The following is a 23,038-nucleotide window of genomic DNA, read 5'->3' as shown; positions in this document are numbered from 1 at the left end:
AAAACTATCAATAATTATAAGCGGCAACCAATGTACTAAGCACCTCTGTAGCTCAGTGGATGTGTTGTGTGCGGTTTATGGCACTAGACCTCCTGAAAAAAGATTGTCGTAAGTTCTATTTTGCATTTTGCAATTGCTACTGTTTATGCAGCATTTCCATAACTTGAGTAAAACATTAAACTTCTTTCAGCTTACACACTTCATCTGTTGAGAGGTGAAACACTATCTTAATCTATTGCTGTTTAATGAATAACAATAAAACCTTTGAAAAAGAGTTCTAATAATAACATTGCACAGCTAAAGTTTCATCTTTATACTAAATTGTGCAATGTTATTTTTTCGTAAAGTATGTTGATATGCATTGTTAAATACTTTCCTTAGCAGTCAATTTAATCTTAGAAACTAAGTCAGCCTGAGTTCAAAAGTCTTTAAAGATATATATATATATATATATATATCTTTAAATATATATATATATATATATATATATATATATATATATATATATATATATATATATATATATATATATATATATATATATATATATATATATATATATATATATATATATATATATATATATATTCTTCTTCTCCTTTTCCTGTATGAGATTCAAATTTACAAATAGGGTAATCATTGTTAGGTACAACTGCAGAACCGTTTGTCACACTATCCGACTTTGCATTATGAGCTAGTTAATTATCTCCCTCACAATATCATTATCATATGTAAAAAGCAATGGCTCAAGAATAAAATCAGATCACTTTTCTTATCATTAATTGAATGTATTTTCACCTGCTATTATGAATATAACAACTTTGGTTCGCATTTAGAGCCTGTGTAGTTCAATAGAAGTGGCGTTTGCCCTACATGGTACATTTTCCCATGGATTCGCTAAATCGAACATTGAACTGCTGGATTTGTTGCTTTCGATCCTATCTGCCAAAATCTGACTTCTCCAGTTTTAATAATGCAAGATGGGTTGACAAGAACTGGTGCTTTCAAACCGATCTGGCTGCTGACCCATGTAGCTTGTGTAGTTCAGTGGAAGTGGTGTTTGCACTGCACAGGGATTGACCACAAGACGGAAGAATTGTGTTTGAATCTAGTTACCGACTTGAGTATCATATTCTAAGTATTTTTTTGACTAGTTCTCGCATTATTGTATCTCTGGCACAGGCAAGCGAATTTTTTTCTCCCAGAAACTCGCGTTTTTCGTGACGTAAACTAAAAAAATCGACTGTCGAACCGACACTGTTTGCAGATATTAGAAATGTGTAAGGTGAAGGACCACAAGATGGATAGCACTTGTTAGCCGTCTCTTCACTATACGCCGATGAAATTAGTGACAGCTTTAGGCCAGCTGTCTCTGATTGGCTACAAGTGGAGATTGAACTGTCTACTCAGTCTCCAAACGTTTTAATATGAAGTCGAATCAATCTAAAGTATTAATAATTTTCAGAAGAAACTTGTAATTGTAACCCATCCCCCGCCGAAGTTGGCTCACTGAATGATTGCTTCCAATAATATACTAGTTAGAATTAGGAAAAGAAAATAGTGAAATTCATTTGCTGGATGGTGTGTCTCCTTTTGTCTATTACTACACATACTGCTCACCGAATTAGAAACTTTTATTTAGTACCGCGTTGGATATCCATTAGCCCGAATTACAGCAAACATATGCAGTTTGGCATATATTCCACAAGATGTTATATCAGGCTTTCACCAGATAGTCTTTCAACTGGCTCAGATTTTATGGAAGAGCACTTTGCTCCTCGCTCTGTTTTTGTAACATGTCCCATACATTCTTAATGTGATTCATATCAGGCCTTATGGTTGTCAAGGAAAATGGTGGAAGTCGTTGTCATGCTCCCTGAACCATTCTTGTGCGAGGTCCACAAAACTTTCACCTTTTGGATAAAAACTCAACATTTCAGGATGGACGTCATCATCAACGATGTCGAAATATAGCTTGGAGGACATCGACCTTCCAGCAATATCAGGAGAACGGTTGGATACTAACAGACCATGCCCCACACCATGACATCACCTCCAAATCTTGATTTGTGTTTACAAGACATTTGGGTTCGTTTGTTTTATGGGACTCCCTCAGAAATCATTGGTTTCCACGTATGCATACGACTGCCTATACTGATCTTTTTCAATTTCCTGTGAACTGATCAATCAGATATGGGTGGGGAACAGTCTTCATTAAATGGTTCAGTCAATTGCTGCATACAGGAAGTTCTGTTTATTCATATTAACCTTCTCAGACAACTGCGATCTCGTTTCTGACGGACTGTCTTAGGACCACAGTTACGCCTCTTATATAAGCAAAGTGAGTTATTTTTTCACTGATTAAACTCCACAGGTATCTCACGTTTTGAGAAACCAGCCAACTATGCTGTTTTTAAAATCATGGCTCCAGCCAGACTATCACCTACAATAAGCCATTTTACGAACTCCGAAAGCTTTCTTTTGTTTTTCCTATTATGTTCCACGCTATTCATGATTACTGATTTGCAGCGTTCTTAATTAGACGTCTTGAACACTTTGTGACCATACATTTTGCATGAATGCTGCATAAGTGACATTGACGTTCATCTGCATAAAGGTTCTTATTCAATGGATGGTATGTTTACCATGCGTTCATCTTCCAGGATTTGGATCCTTAAATGCTAGGATACATACTCACTCCTTTGTAGAATTAGAACTTCTTATAAAAAGCTATGTTACTTTTTATTCGGAAAATTAGGCAACTGGTAACTTCCCTTAAGAAATATTTATGATGGGACTGTACTCCAGGAAATTGATGAGGTTAAGAACTTGGGGCTCTTGGTGCATAAATAGTTGAAGTTCAGAGGGCATATAGCTGTGGTGTCCAAGATTTGCCGGCTTGATTGGCCGAGTGGCTAGTGTATCCGCTCTACAGCCAAAAGGTTGTGTGTTCGAATCCCGCCGTGGGCATGGATGTTTGTGATTGTCTGTGAAATCACTAATGGTGGTAGGCGGGCCAGGCTGGTCGAGTGGTTAACATATCCACTCTCCAGCCAAAAGGCTGCGGTTTCGAATCCCACCGTGGGCATGGATGTTTGTGATTGTCTGTGGAAAAACTAGTGGCTGTGGTTGGCGGCAGATAGCGTTAGTGTAATTGCGGTTAGTTGAGTGGGTGGTGGAGAGAGCTGTAGAACAGGTGCCCTCCCTCGATGAGTCTGTGGACTCCCTGGAGGTGTCACATAATATTAATAATAATAGCTCATAGAAATTATTCGTCTTTATAAGGCGTTGATATGTTGTGTATGGATCACTAGGCACAGGTCTGGATTCCTGGATAGCTTGGAAATGAGGAAGTGTTAGAAAATTCAGAGAACATGCGCTGCCTATCTCGTAGGCGAGTGACCAAGTTGGCGAATTGTCTGAGGAATTTTCCGTATATTGAGGAAGTAGTAGAAAGTTGTAGAAACAGAAGTTTGTTTTTAGGTGGAGAGGCGGGAATATGATAGAAATAATTAAGTTTATAAAAAGATTTTATAGGAATATTTCAGAGGAAACATTTCACTTGTTGGCTAGTGGGGAAAGAACAAGAGGTCATCCCTGGAAATTAAGAAAGGGTGTGGTTAACAAGGGTGTGATGGAATGCGCTGCCTGACTGAGTTGTGAATGCTTTGTCTGTGAAGGAGTTCAAGAAGAGCTATGATAGATACTGTAAGTCTGTGGATAGTATGGGTTTCACGCGATGAGTCTTCTGACTCCATGGAGATACTCGTATAATAATAATAATAATGATATCCTGAATAGGAATGTTGGGCATGAACATATCTTGAGTTCAATCAATGTGATTTTGTGTAAGTAATTAACATTAGTTATTACTTGTATACAATAATTTAACTGCAAAATTTTAATAATGGTAAGGCAGTAACTTTTCAACCCCATTAATTACCTAAGAGATAATATTTTAAATGAATTTAACAGTTCTCATCTATTTAATTTCAATTTATGTCTAATTGTCAGTCTTTGAAAGGTAGGTGGCGCTATAAAATTATTATTCATTAACTAGGTGGCAGCACACTATGAGGGCGAAAAATGGCTTCGACGTCAGAACAGGTTGTATGCACTCCGACTTTTGTGTTCCCAGCAGCATTTCCTGGTATTGTTTTTTCCTTTATTGCAATTAATTTATCATTTGGGTTGATTTTAATAGGTGCTATGTGTGATAATGTGAATTTTGAAGAGGTATTATGGCTTCTACTAGAGAACCTCTTTGTTTCTTACCCTTGGTCCCCTGCTGTGCCCATAGTTCATCGTTTGTAGTGCTTGTTTCCCTAGGCGCGAGAGCTTACTATGACGTATGACCAATGGACGCGTCCGACAGCCCTCAGTGTCCTACTGGTCATTTGTGAACGCTATCTGTGAAGGGGAAAATGGGGGAGAATGGAGAACTTCAGTTATAATGTTGAATTAAATGGCTTCGAATTCAGAGGTTTGACCTATTGCATCGTCTTCACTTACGATTCATTTATATAGTCAAAATTTTCACCATAAGTAGCATTAAATGCGCTTATCTGAAGTTTTGATTGAATTTATTATTATTTCGCAAGTTGATGTTATTTTTAGTTTATATAAAAGCGGTCAACAGACGCACCCAGTAGATTGTAATGAGTTTTTCTTTCAACGGAGAGCTAATCCTTGCTTATTACTGACGACTGTGACGAAAATCATTTGCCGTTTCACTGCATTAGGGATTTTGAATATTTTACACTTCATTGCAGTTCTTGACTATGTATATTAATTCGGTTGTGTTGGGAAAAATCACTGCCTGTTAATGTTTTTATATGATTACCCTCTTGGCATAAATACAAATATGATATCTCCTAGACGTGAAATCTTTTGGCGAAGTTATGTTCAACAGCAGAACTTGTGTACATATAAGGAACATGGATGGTACAGGAGGAAGCTCAGTCAATATTGATATTTAATCATACCCCCCCCGTGCACGCACGCACGCACACACACATATACTATAAAAGCACTTGTGCCAAGGAAAAGAAGTTAAGGAGAAGGCAGGAATCTGTGTTTTTTGAACAACTGGAGATTCAGAGGTCTTTGGAAAGCTTGGTTGACATATGAAAATGTATTGACCTTTAGTATAAGCAATTTTACAAATAATATTTAAAGAGACCAATTTCGCATGCTTTAGTTTTGATTAAATGCAGATGAGAAACATCTAAACAGTATTATTTCATGGACAGTAGACCTTAGTTTGCCAGGCCCACACACACGGCATGACACTTACTGACCTTTCATCTGTGAGTCAGATATTAAAAAAAAAGTCCATTGAATAAGTATAGTTATGATGACAGCCAGTAATATTATATTTGGCTAATTCAGAGTACATTTAGTTTTACATTAAGATTTAAAATAATCCAAATATGGTGAGATTTGTTAAACTCTTTTATAAATTTTTCTGAAACAGATAAACAAACAATACATTTCAAATGTATAATTCAAACCTTTAATTAAAAAAATTATATATGTATGACGAAACATTAGTCATTTGAAAAAAAATTAAAAACAGGCAACTATAAATTCGAGGTTGGGAAAAAAAAATAGAAAAAGTTCTATTTATTTCTAAAAGGGTACAGCTAGTTGTTTCTTGCTAGATGACTTCATTAAGTGCATAACATAGAAGTGATTCCTTACAGGTGTATCAATCCAAAGATTATATATATAATCTTCTCAGGTGCATCAGTCCAAAGATTATATATATAATCTCAGGTGCATCAGTCTGAAGACTACTTAGTGGTGACAGTACATTGTAATGTCCTATCCTGTACCTTCCTTTTTACTTTTCCTTAGCTGCAGTTATAATTATTATTACATAAGACCTAGAAGGAGTCAAGGACTTATCAACGGAGATTATATAACACCCACACCAGCTGTCATACCTTTTTTTAAACTCATTCACACTCGCTTGACTAATGTCTTCAACAGATAAACTGGTCCACTTACTCACTGCTCTGCAGTAGACAAATCTGGCTCTCATCCGTTTCTTAACCACACACAAATTTATCTTCCATAGATGACTTGTCCTTTTCCTGCCATCCATATAATGAAAATTTTCATCAGTCAATAATCTATAACAGGCTTGTCCAAAGCACTGCCCGTGGGCCGTATCCAGCCTGCAGTGCAATTTTGTGCGGCCCACCTGTAGGTTTTGATTTTCACGAGCGAAAAAATAAAATAATCTGAATCAATTGCGTATTAGATATTTAATTGTATCACTAATTGATAATCTTGATGTTGGCAATTTTATTTGTTGTTTTTACATCGTTACTGTATGCCCACAGATGCAAGACATTTCGACACTTCTGCGCATGTCAGAAGAAGGAAAATCCATTCCGGTAATCAGTCTGTAATGTGGAATGAGTTATTTATTATTACATGTCGGGAAAATTAACTTCTCTTTTATGAATATTGTAGTTTATAAAGTGCTAACTGTTTTACTTGTATAACAGGTGGAAAATTTTATGTATAAAGCATGTGATTTCACATGTTGGTGACCAACCTGTACATTGCCTTATTTCTTTCTCCCCTTCAACATGAATTGACCTTCTTGGCACCGAGCCAACTGAGTTCTCGTATCTGTGGTTGAACAGTACATACCCACGTGTTTTTCAAATATTAGATTTGTCAAAGAAGCATTCTTATACTGTTTTGTTCCAACATGCATGTTTTGGGCACTCACAAATATGAGCTTGCAATTAGTGTTGTTCATTTGTTCAGCTGTCGAGGTTGTGTTGCTGCTGCTGCTCACTAAATTACTAGATTATGCATTGTGATGCAGCCCTCAGATAAATATTTTTTTGTAATGCGGCCCTCGGATTACCTAAGGTTGGGTAGCCCTGATCTATAACACCCTTTCAGAAGTTTAGAGACCTCTGTCACATTATTTCTCTTTCTCCTATCAACCAGTATCTACATTTTACACACTCACAATCTGTCCTCATGATCTACATTTCATAATACTGCTATCTCTATTACTCTTCTTTGTACCATTTCTACAGCTTCTTTATCTCCTCTCAACCCAGGAGACGAAATCTGCTCAGTAGTGGTGTGGGGTGCCTTTCAAAGAGGCAAAGTTACCATGTCCTTACATATCAGTGTTTGTTTCAGTATCAAGATTATTTTCTTAGTTGTATATTTGCAGTTTTTACAGTGTACCTTGGAGCATCAGTTTCATATCCACTATAACTCCAAAATCCTTAGCCTTATCCATTTCCCACTGATATATAAGGCATTGGGAATCTCATGTCAAAGTACATAATTTTACACTTGCTAACATTGAACTGAGACCCATGATTTCCCTACTGTTCCAGCATTCAAATTATTCTGTAATTGCTGTATATCAGCAGCATCCCTAATTGCCCTGCCTATTTATTCTTCATCAGCAAACAATTTAAACTCTCCTGTGAGGTCCTTCTCAATATGATTAATGTATAAATTGAATAACAGTGGTCCAAGAACTGATTCCTGGGGTACACCACCGATTACCTTAAATATGGCAGATTCACACCCATACTATTTCTGATACCTGGTCATTGTCCACCCTCTTAACGAAGTCAGTAGTTTATATTCCAATCCTCCAGTTTATTCAAAAAGTCTTACATGTGGTATTCTAACAAATGCCTTAGCAAAGTTCAGCAGTATCATAGTGCATCCATTACGTTTATTTAACTCAGTTATAACATTTTTATAAAATGAGGAAATTGCTAAAACAAAACCTCTCTTTATTAAATCCATGCTTGTTCTTTGCAGAGTGTAGCTTGTCTGTCAATCCATTTCTGTATATGAGTTCTTCCAGCTTCTCCAAAATCTTCACCACCTATCCAGAGATACTGATAGGTCAGTAGTTACACATTGTTTTATTCACCACCCTTTTACAACAGAATTATCATACATTGCTTCCATTACTGTGGGATCTTTTCTGAGCTGAGACTCATACAAAGATGTCAATGGCCAAGCCAATTCAGCTGAACATTCCTTTAGTATACATGCCAATATCTCATCTGTCCCCATTGCCCAATTCTTATCAAGGTCTACAGCCCTGAAACCTCTTTCTCATGTACCACTATCTCTTCATCCAATATAGTGTTAGCACTGTACACTGTTATGTACACCAGGTTGATAAGTCTTATTAAAGTGAGCATTCATTATTAAAACAGTTGCAATATTCTTACACCGTGTAATGAAATTCATTTCTCATCTGAAGATGTTCACAAACATCCCTTTCCACAATGGGATTTGAATTGACAACCTGTTGGTTGGCAAGTATGTTAACCAATAGACTAATCAGGCCAGCAAAAGTAATTTTTGTCACATTTAATTTTTTATTATTATGTCATACATAATAAAATATATAATTTTATTGTGTATGACATTTTCAAACCCAAAATTCTGAACTCCAAGGATTCATCACACGAGGCTGCTCTACATTATTATTATCATCCATCTGCTCTACATAATCTGCTATCAACACAGCATAGTTCACTCTGTATATCACCATTGCATTTGTTTTGTGTTGAATTTGAGTATTTGCAGGAGAAAAAACTACTACCTGTGAGATGGATTAAATCATGTTCATTTGAAAAAGTCCATATAAAGATTCCTCTCATGATGATGATGATAATCAAAATCGGATCTTTTCCATTTAAAGGGCATAAGTCTGCCTTTCTGCCAGCTTTCCTTTGAAGGTGATGTGTTACTGAAAGTAAATGCTTCTTCTCTATTCATCAGTGTATGTGGTGAGAGTGGCATGGATTCTGAACACACTCTCTCTCTCTTCTGGGTTAATAAATGATGAAATATACACCAGAATGGTAGTGCACTGTTGAGGTCGCTAGTGCTGCTATATCTGAATAAATAGGTAATTTTAATGAATATTTTAATAGAATTAGTTGAGCAAGTAAAAGAATTAAAAACTCTTGACAGCAAGCAGTAACAGGTTTTTGTGGGGCACAGTCAACTGGGCGATGGCCAAGTGCACAACAGACAGCTGGGCAACAAAATAATAGATCAAATATGCTATTCTATTCTATTCTATTGATCTACTACCCGGTAAATTTAAATAATATTTTTTTGAGAAACGAGTTAAAAGAATGGTATATACATAAAATTTGAAAAATCTCACTTATAATTAATTTGTTTTTATTGTGTAGAATTACAAAATTATCTAGAAGTTATATTGAAATTTCCCATACAAAAAATGAGTCAGCTAGTTAATAAATATTTTCGTTTATATCATAATGAGAATATCAATTTTTAATTGTGAAAGTCTTGCAATGTGGAGTCAAAGCATGAATGAATTATTTGAAAATAATTCTGAATGGCACATTTTTATTTTCTCCCCCTCTTTTTGCTCATTTTTTGTTATTTTGGCTAGAAAGGATGGAGGTCCTGTTTTCACTGTTTTGTATTGTTTACTACCTAATAAGACTCTTGAAACATACACAAAATTATTTTATATGATACATGAAATGTGGCCATTACTAGATCCCAAAAATATAAATGTTGATTATGAAATTGCCATTCATCAAACTTTATGCATAATATTTCCACAAGCTAACATAAATGGTTGCTTTTTTTTTCATCTCATATAAAATCTTTGTAAACATTTAGCTTCATGCAAACTTTTAACCCGATATATTCTGAATGCGCAATTTGTCTTTAAATTCAAAAATGTTCACTTCATTTGCTTTCGTTCCGGAACAAGATATAATTTATGCTATTTCTGAACTTGAGAATCATTTATCCAATGAATTTGAACCAATTTTAGGATGATTTACGAACACATACATAGGTTGTCTAAGGAATAATAGAACCAGTGCACCTCTGATTTTTCCCTCAAACATTTGGTCTGTGTACCAAAGAACAATAAATGGAAGTGATAGGACAAAAACTTTTGCCGAAGCCTTTCATCGAAAATTGCAATTGAGCTTTGGCAGCAACATGAGTCATCCAAATTTATGGATTTTTATAAATGGACTACAAAAAATTCAAACAACATATGATGTTGATTATGAAAGAGCAGTAGCAGGTTTTCAACATCAGCAGAAACGTAGATGTTATGATGAAGCTGACCAAAGAATTTTGAAAAAAAGTTATAAATTACGATAGGGAAAATATAATAGAATATTTACGTGGTATTGCATATAACTATAATATGAATCAGTAAATTTAAAATAAAAATTTTGTTTTGAACTTCATATACTTTTTTGTTTTAATGTATCTGTATACTGGAGGTAAAGGGCACTATGTCCATTTTTTTATGAAATTGAGTTTTAGGTATATTTTAATGTTTCGTTTTGCGCTCTGTGGTTGTGCAAAGCACCATCTCCTGTGTATTATAATAAGCGAATCAAGGTAAAGAGCACTAAGTGGACAAGTAGCCGTTTTACTTCGGATGCATAAAAAAATGGACATAGTGCTCCTTACCTCTGGTGTACAGATATGTAACATGTGTAAATGTTTGTTAATTACAAAATAATTTTAATAAATGAATTAAAAAATGTATTTTTTCTTCATTTTAATATTGTGCAATTATATCTTTTCATTTTTAAATCATTTTCTTTTTAACCATCTCTTTCTTAAATGATCCTACAAATTTTGATATATGATATAATTCCTCAAAAATGAATTCTTACAAAGTAAGTTTTTCGAATGATCAATTCTTCGAAAAAATAAAATTTTTAATTTATCGAAAATTAGAGGCAAATTCACACAGGAAAGCTTAGGTCAGATCAGGTCGGTTAGTCTGGATTATTTTTATTTATTTTTTCAATTATGTGGAAATAACTCATAATTCATAGTTCATAACTTATAACTCATACCTCATAAGTCTTTATATTTATATATATTTTACCAATATTTACAAAAAAAAAAAAAAAAAATCCCATCAAATCGTATGCCTGCTAAGCGTAAAAAAATTTGTAAGTTTCTGTCACTCACATGACAGTCGCCCAATTAACCATCACCCACCTGGCTATCGCCCAGTTGTCATGTACCAGGTTTTGTCACAACATAACCTCAAGATAATGATATACATATGTTTATCTACATTTTATGGCTGTTCAACCTATAAAAAAAAATTTAACCTTTCATAGGTGGAATTATATACTTCCACCAAGTAATTCAAAATCCCTGCTCCACTCCCTAACATCCTACTTTTTCAAGTTACTTCTGACCTCAAATAAGCAGGGTAGGACTCATCTCCAGGCAATGAAGGTGTCATTGTTTTCTCACAAATCAAATTGCCCACATAATTTCAACCTGCACTTCACCATGTAAATCATCTAAAGACTGCTGCTTGTAGAATTTGAACTCCATATGTTGGAGAATAGAGATGCTGTTTTCTTGGTCCAGTGTCATTCTTTATTTAGTCATGTTGATTGTTTTGTTGAGTGAATGCATATTGGCGGTTATTGTATGTCCGTAGTATTAACTAACATTTTAGTGTTTGCTTACATTTGCTGAGATAAAACTTAATATAAACGACTATAATAATTAAGGGATCATACTTAAATGATTATTGTTATTATCTGACACCCCAAGGAGTCCAAGGACTCATCGCAGGAGGGCACTGTACTCCACTCTGCTACATACATCTGTCTCCCTTACTACTTAATTCTCATAATGCACACACACCTACCATCAACACCCTCTACTGACCACCACCATAAACAGCATTTTTTGTTTCTAAATTACATGTGTTCTGAATTGTTTGTGAATTACATGTGTTCTGAAGGCCAATTTGCCTGTACTCAGGATGAAACACCCAAGTTTTTGTGAGGAAAAAATAGTTACCTCTGTACGAGATTTACTAACTCTCCTTCAAATCAAAAAGTCCATATAAAGGTTCCTCTGTAAAGGTCCATATAATGACGAGAATTGAACTTGAGCCTTTTTCAATCAAAGGGTGCAATATATCATTGCTCTTCCAGTTGCATTATGATAGGCAGAACTTTTTGCAATTTTTTATTGTAAGATAATTGTGGGAGATTTGACATATTTGACTTATCAAAATACCATTTCCTTAGAAAATTTTCAGATTAGGGTTCCTTTGGGAACCCTAATCTGAAAAGTTGTTCAGAACCCTAATCTGAAATTTCTCCTTTGGGTTCAAGGACTGATCATGGGAGGATGCATGATGCTGTATACCACATAACCCACCGTCTACGCGGGTAGTCTGAAAAGTTCTCGGCCTCAACTATAAATGGCAACACCATCGGCAAGATTTTTTTTTATCTAAGTTGGTACATCTCTCAGAAGCATTGATGTGAAATTGCAAGTCATTCTATCAAGTAATTTTTTTTTATACAGCTATCGGAGACCAAAGTGTTGTCTGTATCCCTTGAAATGGATAAAATTGAGTATCATGCGGTTATAAAATTCTTTGTGAAAGAAGGTTTAATGCCAAAAGAAATTCATTTGAAGTTCATAAAAGTTTATGGGCACTCTTCTCCTTCATTTTCGACAATTAAGAAATGGGCTGCCAAGTTTAAACGTGGCCATACCAGCCTTGAAGATAATCCACATGAAGGACATTTAAAAAGTGTAACAACACCAGAAATCATTCATCAGTGCACGATATAGTATTGGATGACTGATAAGTCAAAGTGCTTGAAATTGCTGAGACTGTAGGCATTTCAAAAGAATGTGTAGGATACATTTTGCAGAAGAATTGCAAATGAAATAGCTTTGCGCAAGATGGGTGACACACAGATCAAAAATGCAATCGCATGAAAATCTCAGACAGTGCTTGGAGCATTTTAACAACAATAAAACTGATTTTGTGTGTCGATTTATTACTATGGATGAGACTTGGATTCACCATTACACACCAGAATCCAAACAGCAGTCAAAACAGTGGACAGAAGCTAGTTGTTCAGCACCAAAGAAGACGAGGTCATGGCATCGATGTTTTGGGATGCTAAAGGCATTTTGTTTATTAATTATCTTGAAAAGGGTAAAACAATAACTGGGGAATATTATTCCACTCTTTTAACTAGACTAGATGAAAAAATTCATGAGAAAAGATCAGGTTTGCAGAAGAAAAAAAGCATCTTTCATCAGGACAGCCCACAAAGGTGTTTTGGCATTGGGAAAATTAAGGGATCTGCACTATGAATTGTTGGAACATCCACCCTATTCCCCAGATTTAGCTCGCTCCTACTTCTATCTCTTCCCAAAACTAAAACTCTTCCTCGCTGGTCAGCGTTTTTCTTTGAATCAAGAGGTGATTGCAGCTGTAGACAGGTATTTTGCAGATCTTACTGAGAATCACTACAGGGAGGCGGGATAATGGCGCTGGAGCATCGCTGGAATAAATGTATTAGTCTTAAGGGAGATTATGTTGAAAAATAAAAATAATTTTGAAATTTTAAATTCATTTTTTGATCGTTAAGCTGAGAACTTTTCAGACCTCCCATGCATATTGCTTATTCCTCTATATGGGAGCCTCTGTAGCTCAGTCGGTATAGACGAAGCCCTCTGGTCGGAAAGACCTGGGTTCGATTCCCATCTATGACTTGAGGAACCTTTATCTGGTCTCTTCGACTATAAGTGAGCTAGCCAGTCTCATATGGAGGTAGAGGGTTTTTTCCACTCAGAAACTCAGGTTTTTCATCCCTCAGAACAGGCAAACTGGCCCGTGAACACACACGGATTAAATTTTATAGCCGAACATTCCTCTTCCTTTTAAAATAAATTTTTAATTTTATTTATTTTTTTTTTTTACAAATTCATTTGAAACTAAATAATGCTGAGGAACAAAGTATGAAAACCGTGTGTAGTTGCTCAGTGGAAGTGGTGTTAGCACTCCTCGGTGCTTAACCGCCCAAAGAAAGAGCTTCCTGAGTTTGATTCTACTCACTGACTAGAAGAACTGTTTCTAAGCCTTTTTTTTTTTTTTTTTTTTGACTGGTTCCCTACTTAATAAATTTCTGGCACAAGCAGGCTTTTTCCTCTCCTGGAAACTCTGCTTTTTCTTCTCGTAAACTCAAGAAAATCGACTAGACCCACACTATTTCAGACATTGAAAATATATTGTGTTAGGGACCACGAGATGGTGGCTCTTGTTAGCAGCCTCTTCACTGTGTGGTGCTTAAATTAGTGATAGCCTTGGGTCAGCTATCTCTGATTTGCTACCAGTGGAGATTGAATTGCCCACTCAGTCTTCAAAAGTTAGATGGGGCTAAAATGACCTCACCTATTTTCTATAAGGGAATAAAAGGTGTTAACTCTTTTTTTTTTTTTTCCCAGCTGACAAAGTATGAAAAACATTAGGTTAATTGTAATGTGTTTGGGGGATAATAAAAAGGACTACTCTATAATGAACAGAACTAATGAATGTGTGTGTTCTGGTTGTTGCAATTTCAGCTGTTAGCTGGTTTGCTACAAGCTTTAGTTTAGCAATTATAAAATCTTTAGTTTTATAATTGCAAATATAGGGATGGTTTTTCTTTTATATAAATACTGAAAATACAAAACATACTGAAAAGTGTATATGTATAAAATTTTTCAAAGATATGCAAACAAATGCCATGGTGAAGATTGGTGAATCTGAAGTGGCTGCACTTGAGCTCCAAGCTTTTAACTGGGTCTGGCACAAAGGCGTATTAAGCAAACTCTTATCATTTAGTCTGTCCTATAACTTCTGCAGTGGGATTGCCAGCTTTCTAATTGGACACATGCTATATGTGATGGCGGAGGGTTCCTTACCCTCTCAGTGTTCATCTAACACTGGGATTCCACATGGTTCTGTTCTCTCGCCAACCCTCTTCCTTCTATATATATCTATGACCTACTTCAGTTCTACAACCTAATACATAGTTTTTGCAGATGACTCCACATTGCACTCTTCCCGTTCATTTAATAAACCTTACCATACACAAATCACGTCAACCCACAGAACATCAATCACCACATCCCTCAATTCTGACCCATCTTCCAATGGGGTTCAGATAACCTCATCAGTTTCATTGCAAGCAAAATCTAGTTCTGCCTTATCCTAGTTTTTTTGGAAGCTTAGGAGGCAATGGTTGTGATGTGTTTATGCTGGAAGAGGCTTTCTGCCAGGTTGATTCCAAGAAGAGAAATCTCATCTCATTGAGAAATCTCAATCTTATCTGGAAATTTGAGTGTTGTCAAAGGTAATAGAGAGAAAATGGTTCTTTTTTGTGAGAATAAGGCAGAACTGGGTTTTGCTAGCAATGAAACTGACAAGGTTATCTGAACCCCCTTCCCCCCATTGGTGGATGGGTCGGAGATCAGAATTGAGGGCTGTGGTGGTTAATGTTCTATGGGTTGAGGTGATTTGTGTAGGGAAAGGTTTGTTAAACGAACAGGAGGAGTGCAGTGTGGTGTCATCTGCAAAAACTATATATTGGGTTGGAGGTCAACTGAAGTAGGTCAGATATATATATATATGTATCGTTGGGAAGATTTGTTACACAAATCTTCCCAACGATTGAATATGCTGTCACATTTGGGTTGGGCCTCCTAAGAGCTCCCTGAAAATACTTGACTCAATATAGAAGAGGGCAATCAAATTAATTAATAACCCATCTCTGACCAACTTACTCACACAGGTGTTTAGTTTCTGCAATATGTATGTTCTATAAATATATATTTCCATTGAAATAGCATAAATTATTTCTCTATTCTATACTAAATATGTCGGAACCCGTGCATCTGCTACACAACGTCCCTTCACAGCACAATTTGAAACCCATAGAACAAGTTTTTTTTCCTCTTCTATCCCTGCTACTGGAACAGTTTCCCCCTTTGTGTTTCCTGAGGAATACAATATACAGGCTTATGGTGCTAATGGACTATAGATTGATCAACCAACCTCTCATGTATGGACTCTATAAAAAAACATCAGCAGTTATCACTGTATGACATTTACACATAATGCCCAAGTTGGGACTGTCTAGAGGGGAACAAAGGTAGAACTGATAATATATTCAAGGACCTTGTCATAGTAATCCCCATCAACTATGTCATATTACTGTTTAATGACCTGAACTAGAAACTTCCCATCTCTGTTTAGTGAATTATTTTAATATCCTGCTTGTTTTGTGTCTGAAATGCAGACACAAAACAGACCAGCCTATTGTTTATTAATGCTATTTGCATACAGTAAATTTTTCAAACTTGTTACTAAATTTTATGTTTTTATTGTAATGTGTCATTTCTATGCAGTACCATAGAAGGGTATGTATATATTTAATGTTCGTTTATATAAATTCCACCCACAAAAAAGTTGTAACCTATACACAAATAGCTTGATGAATTGGAATGTATGACATAACTAGTTAAGCATGGATTTTACTTACATAAATTTTTTATTAGCATAAAATTTTGGCCTTAGTATCAAGGACATCTTCAGTAACTTCAACTTAAACAACTAGAACCGAAAAAACCCCCCGATAGATTCAACAAAGAAAACACGAACTGCACATACATGACTTACAGTGTCAAAGTCTAAATACATTGAGGCTTTAGTAAATAACTTGAACAAGAGATTAAAAAAATAAAAATAATTCTGGAACTTGTGTAGAAGAACTATTTCACATAAAAGGAGTAATTTAAGTCCATCACTTCTATTTAGATCAGACGATGTAGCAAGATTTCTCAACTTTCTTTGTATAAATGTTGTAAGAGATTATTATTACTTTTATGGAAAACCTTAACACATTCGCTGCCACGCTACTCGGGCATAGTTTGTTACTGTACGCCAAGCAATTTCACTTCTTCAAGGTCAGTACGGGTAATCTTGTTGCCGGCAGTAAGCATCATAATGAGTATATTCGTAGCTGGCTTGTGGGGCGCATATACCATCTACGAGTATACAGTTTTGATGCTAGCTCCACATGCCAAGCATTTTCACTTCAAGGTCAGTACAGGTAATCTCGTTGCCGGCAGTAAGCATCATACGAGTATATTCGCAGCTGGCTTGTGGGACTCATATACCAACTATGAGTATACTCGTAGTTGGCAGCGAACGTGTTAATTTTCTTCCAAAGGATTTGATATCTGGTAGTGATGGCATGTTCTGCAAGTCCTAATTATTCTGCTTCATGGCACTTAATGTTGTCCATTCATTGTGACGCATGGTCACCGATCTGTCTGTTTGACCAAAATATGATAATCCACACTGGCAAGCAATTTGATAAACTTTAGGATGGGCCAAAGGTGGAAGTTTATTTCTAGCTGAGTCTAGAAAAGTATATATCTTGTTGGCAGCTATTGCTTCAGAAACACCTTTTAACATCAGGAATGGTAACGATAAACCGCCTCTATCACCATCATGATGAGTGGCAGATGATATGAAAATTATAAGTATCAATCTTGTTGACATAAGATTCGGTAAAGCCATTAGCAAGGAAGATGGACTTGATGTGATTTATTTCCTGAGAGAGCAGCATTTCAGTACAGCAGAGAAAGTATGCTCGATGTACCAGCGTCTTAATGATGCCAAATTTTTGATAATTATGATAGTGTGAAAGAGCAAGAATATAAATTTTGGTATGTATTTTCTTCCTAAAAACCAAGCAGAAAAGTATATATCTTGTTAAAAAGTATATACCAAGAAATGAAGGCTACCATCTGGTTGACGAAGTAACAGGAAATCTGAAAAAGTGTTGATCTTATTTATGAACTCTTGTTGATATGTATGGCAGTGCGAAACCACAAAAACATCATCTACAGATCTACAAAGAGTTAATAATATCAAACTTTTCACCATCATCGAGTTGATCGGCAGTCATATATCATGATGAACATTTAGACTACATTAAGTTCCATAAGCTAGAACAATCAAGAGTAGCGGAACAAGCTATGACCACCAGATATCGAATCCTTTGGAAGAAAATTAAGGTATCTCCATAAAATTTCTTATAACATTTATACAAAGAAAGTTGTGAAACCTTGCTACATCTTGCTGCAGTGATGGACTTACAGGAATTCAGAGTATAGTTCATTTGAGGCTATCTCCTGGGTTAGAGGCTAGCAGGATGAACTATGTAATTGGTTGCTGCTATAATCCAGAGAGAGAGAGTATGAGGGAGAATTTGATGACGTGCATACAAGGGAGTTCAACTATGGATACTTATATTGGGAGTAGAAATGGTTACAGGCAGGGAAAGACATGAAATTTAGACAGCTGCTGAGAAATAATTATTTGAGGCAGCATGTAGTGCAGTGGAGGGAACACAAGCTTTGAGAATGTTGGATCTGATCACAGTATCAGAACATAACAGTAACCAATCTATGCTGCCTCCATTTGGAAAAAAAAGAAGTGATCATGTAGTCTTGACCTGGGGAATTGCCAGAAATTCAGAATTCTCTGTTAAGAAGGGGTATATGTGGAATTACAAAACAGATGATTGCGACAAGCTGAGGAGTCAGCTTTCAGCAGTGCCATGGCATAAGAAGTTGGAGGAAAGAAGTGGTCAAGGGGGTGTTTGGGTGTAGATTCTGATACTGCTTTTTTCAGAGTCAGAAGGATAAGTCAAGAACAAGTTAGATGGATGAATAGCATCATTTAGCAAAAGTTGCAAACAAAGAAAGTTCTGTAGGGAACATAAAGAAAAAGGTGATCAGCATGCTCACGAGAAGTACGAGGCACAGGCAAGAAAGATGTCCTGTATGGTAAAGAAGGCCAAAGCTAATTATGAAAGAAAGCAACCTGATGAAGGCCAAAAAAAAAATCCTAAAGAGTTCTTTTGCTATGTGGCAAGTAAAAGGAGTAATGACTATGAAAGGATGGCTTTAAAAAGTGCTGGTAATTGTTTTGCATTTGTTACCATCTCAGATAATTGAATTACTGAGTGAGCGATCTGGGTGGTGATGTTGCATTGCCAGATGTTAAAATATTGCAGCACCTCATAGCCATGAGATTAGATGGCATATCAGCTCGTGTTACGAGAATGCAAGGGAATTATCAGCTCTCATGACCAAGCTGCTTAATTTTAAGTCTCAGTGAAGGCTTAAAGTGAATTCCTCGGTGAAGGCTCAGGGAAGGTGCCAATAAAGTGGAAAGAGGACAAAATAGTCCCACTGCATAAAGGAGTCTCCAAGACAAGTTGCAAATTATAGACATCAGTATCTCAGGAGTGGTGATTAAGGTATTGCAGAAATTGGTGAAGGATAAAATTCAGGACTTGGTGGATTGGAATATGATACTCTATAAAGACAACATAGTTTTGTGAGGGGTAGGTCTTGCCTTAGTAATTTGCTTATTTTTTATAATAAAGTGACAGCAGAATATGCAATAAAGGAAATGGCTGTTTAGTGATACTGCTAGATTTTGCAAAGGCCATTTGACAAGATTCCACATAGAACTCTGTTGATAAATTGTAGCAAATGGGGATGGATATGAATCTGGTGATTTGGATTAGAGGCTGATGGACATATCAAAGAGCGGTTTATAGGGGAGTTATCCAGGAAAAAGCAAGTGACAAGTGGTGTACCACAGAGCTCAATATTTTGGTCCTCCGTTGTTTAATTTGTACACCTCCCATTCAAAAAATTAGAAGAATCGAAGAAAATGTTTTGAATGATTTGCAATTCTAATTTATTGCATAGAAAATAATTATGAAATATGAATTAGCATAATCTAAATCTACATACTTTGTAGATTATATAACCATGTAAACACATAAAAATGTAATATGAATTATAAGAAAACTATTATTTGAAAACATTTACAAAATTAGAATAATTTTTAATGTGGTTCAAAATATTAGAATATGCCAAATTTTTCCGATTGGTTTTGAGGAGAGCATAGAAATAGCATACATTTCAGCTGCAAGGCTTACTCATGTGAGGAATCGTTTGTGCATGCATTTCAGTTAATCATTTGTTAAACTTGGGTTGAATGAGTGACAACATATCAGAAGCTAAGAAGTTTCATATGATGTATTTACACAAAGAAGACCAAACTCAACAGTTTATAGCTAAGGAATTGAAATGTTTTCAATCAAGCATAAGTAGAATATTGAGACAGTATTCTAATAACTGGAGTTTTCAAAATAATCACTGCATTAGCAGTTAAAAGGTAATAGCTCCATCAACAGATGAGAGGAGATTGAAGAATATCGTGAAGATATTCTTCAATCAAAAGTATAAGCTCTTTTCATAGGAGATGGAAAGAACTAGGTATGACTGTGTCTAAATCTAAAGTTGTGACAACTTCACAAATTGGCTTTTAAATCACGTGTACCTAAGACGAAGCCGCTTATGACTTCCAAGCAAAAGGCAGCTAGAGTGCAATGGAAGTATGTTTTGTGTGTCCCATGGTCATTCAAGGAATATGTGTTTGGCATCTTAAGCAAGAAGCATTTGATAAAGAATGCATGAAATATTCAGTGAAATTTGCAACCTCTGTCATGTATGGGCTTGTATGAACACAGAGGGTCCAGGTAGGCTGTGTATTGTGTACGAAAAGGTCAATTCCAAAGTGCACCAAGGAATTCTTGAGCAGTTTATGTTACTGGATCGGAAGATTTATGTGATGGTGATTTCCTTTTTCAGCAAGATTCAGCTTCTTGTCACACACATCTAAGATCACTACTTGGCTCAAAGAAAGGCAAATCAGTGTAATTCCTTGGCCAGCAAACTCACCAGATTTAAATCCCATTGAGAATTGTGGAGAATTATGAAGAAACGTCTTCAAGAAGTTGCCCCAAGAGACAAAAATGAAATTGTTTCTAGTCTGCAGACCATATGAACATGTTTTGGTAAAAAAAAACTGTGAACTGCTAGTGAATGATATGCCCAACCATTTATGAATAGTCATAAAAGCTAAGGGGAATGCAAAAAAAGCACTAATTATCATGTTGTTTCCCTTTGACTGTAATTTTTGTGCATTTATTTTTGCATTATTCTAATATTTTGAACCATGTTAAAAATGCTAGTTTTGTGAATGTTTTCAAATTACAGTTTTTTATATTTATATTAGTAATTTATATTACATTTTTATGTGTTTACATGATGGTTATATAATCTACAAAGTACATACATTTAGATGATGCTAATTCATTGATAATAATTATTTTCTATGTAATAAATTGGAATTGAAAATCATTCAGCACGTTTTCTTTGATTATTCTTATTTTTTTATTTGGATGTGTATATCAATGATATAGGAAATTATTATTATTATCATTCAGGCCTCCATGGAGTCAAAAGACTCATCTGGGAGGTCGTTTTTAGGAAATACAAAGTCTATCATACCACTCCCTGAACCCATTAACCGTCCCCACTCCAACCACTCTCTCAGGCAATGCATTCCAAGGTTCAAACACCCTCCACTCAAAGAAACCACTCCTCACCCTCTTGCACACAGCCTCCTTTCATAACTTCCAGGGATGGCCCCTTGTCATCGCTCCTTCCCTCCGTTCCACCAAGTGAAAGAACTCTCCAATGTTTACCCTGTAACTGCCTCTCAACAGTTAAAAAGTCTCGATCATATTACCTCTCCTTCTTCTATACACCAAACTCTGCAGTCCACATTCCCTCAGTCGATCCTCATAACTCATATTGTACAGTCCTGGAACCATCTTTGTTATTCGCCTCTGTATCCTTTCCACAGTCAATTTATGCCCTTCAAATCCTGGGGACCAAATCTGAGAACAATAGTCTAAGTGTGGTCTGATCAGGGCCTTATACAACGGATTGATAACTCTTTTATCTCTGCAGGTCAGCATCCTTCTCAGTATTGCAGCAATCCTCTGAGTTACCTTCATCACCTTTGCAATATGCTCCCAGAATTTCAGTTTTTTATCAATCATCACCCCCAGATCTCGTCTCCCCTACCTCCTCCAGTACAGCTCCTCCAATCGAGTACGCATCCTCCCATCGATTGATCCCAAACCTCAAGACTTTACAATTTGCTGCATTGAACCAATAACCCCATTTATTTGTCCATCTGTCTAGTTTATTCAAATCCTCTTGCAGGGCTGCCACATCTGCACTATTACTGAAATAAATAAATAAATAGGAAATGAATTGACAAGAATGTTTGCTGATGATGCTAAACTGGGAAGAGCAATGTAAGGTGATACAGATATCCTTCAGGAAGATTTAAAATACGCTAGTTTAATGTGGCCAGGTGTAAGATGATGCACTTTGGAAAGAAGAGATCACAACCTGTGTGCTATATTGATAGAACTGAGCTGCGAGAAACTAATGAGGCCAGGGACTTAGGGGTGATTGCAGGCAGGGTGAGCCCCTTTTACAGGGAGGTATGGCACCATCTCAACCCCCCCCCCCCATTTTATCCAGGCTCAGGAACCGGCATAGCTGACGAATCAGGCCTATGGTTGGGTCTTAAGTATTCCTTAATGTTATTTGTGTGTTCACTGGACCAGTTTGCCTGTTCTGTTCTGGGATGAAAAACCTATGTTTCTGGGTGAAAAAACCTCATACCTCTGTATGAGACCGGCTAACTCACCTTTTGTCGAAAGAGACTAGATGGTTCCTTATGTCACGGGTGGGAATTGAACCCAGGTCTTTTCAACCAAAGGGCTTTGTCTATAACGACTGAGCTGTTGAGGCCCCCCCCCCCCCTCTAAATATCAAAACAGCGATCAGATTACATGGCTGTTGAAGAACACACTAACAAGCAGGGATTGTTTTCTCTTATTGTTGTTTTTGATGTATAAAGTTTAAGGCCACATCTGGACCTCTGCTTGCAGATCTGGACACTCAGATTCTACAGAGATGAAGAAGTGATGGAGAGGATCCAGAGGTCAGTAACAGATTGTGGTAGGTTTATGGAATTTTCCTTAAGAGAATTCCATAAGTGAAAAACAGATGGTGTGTTAAAAAAGAAGAGACATAGAAGTATATAAGTTATTAAAGGGGTTTTATAGGATTGACACTTAAGACTTTTTTTCAGTACATGGCAGGAAGGGAGAGAACAAGGAGTCACCCATGGAAATATACGAGTGTGTTAGTAAGGATGTAAGGA

At 36.2% G+C, this 23,038-nt stretch overlaps 1 protein-coding gene across 10 annotated transcripts in view; it reads left to right on the top strand.

Moving 5' to 3' along the window:
- The first annotated feature begins 4,067 nt into the window (after positions 1-4,067).
- The window catches only part of LOC150103129 (uncharacterized), a 163,060-nt gene continuing 144,089 nt past the window's right edge, over positions 4,068-23,038 (top strand). For 9 of the 10 annotated variants that reach the window (XM_090397820.1, XM_090397818.1, XM_090397813.1 and 6 more), the window contains exon 1: positions 4,087-4,150. In XM_090397820.1, the coding sequence (XP_090253946.1) occupies positions 4,087-4,150 (64 nt within the window). Of the gene's footprint in view, positions 4,151-23,038 lie in introns of all 10 variants that reach the window. The other variant, XM_090397819.1, reaches the window with a different exon arrangement.

This window comes from Typopeltis vanoorti, chromosome 9 (genome assembly GCF_054136105.1).
Source record: "Typopeltis vanoorti isolate ZY-2024b chromosome 9, IOZ_Tvanoo_1.0, whole genome shotgun sequence".
NCBI classification, from domain to species: domain Eukaryota; kingdom Metazoa; phylum Arthropoda; class Arachnida; order Uropygi; family Thelyphonidae; genus Typopeltis; species Typopeltis vanoorti.
The sequence above is the reverse complement of the archived record's forward strand: the minus strand, read 5'-3'. Positions and strand labels throughout refer to the sequence as shown.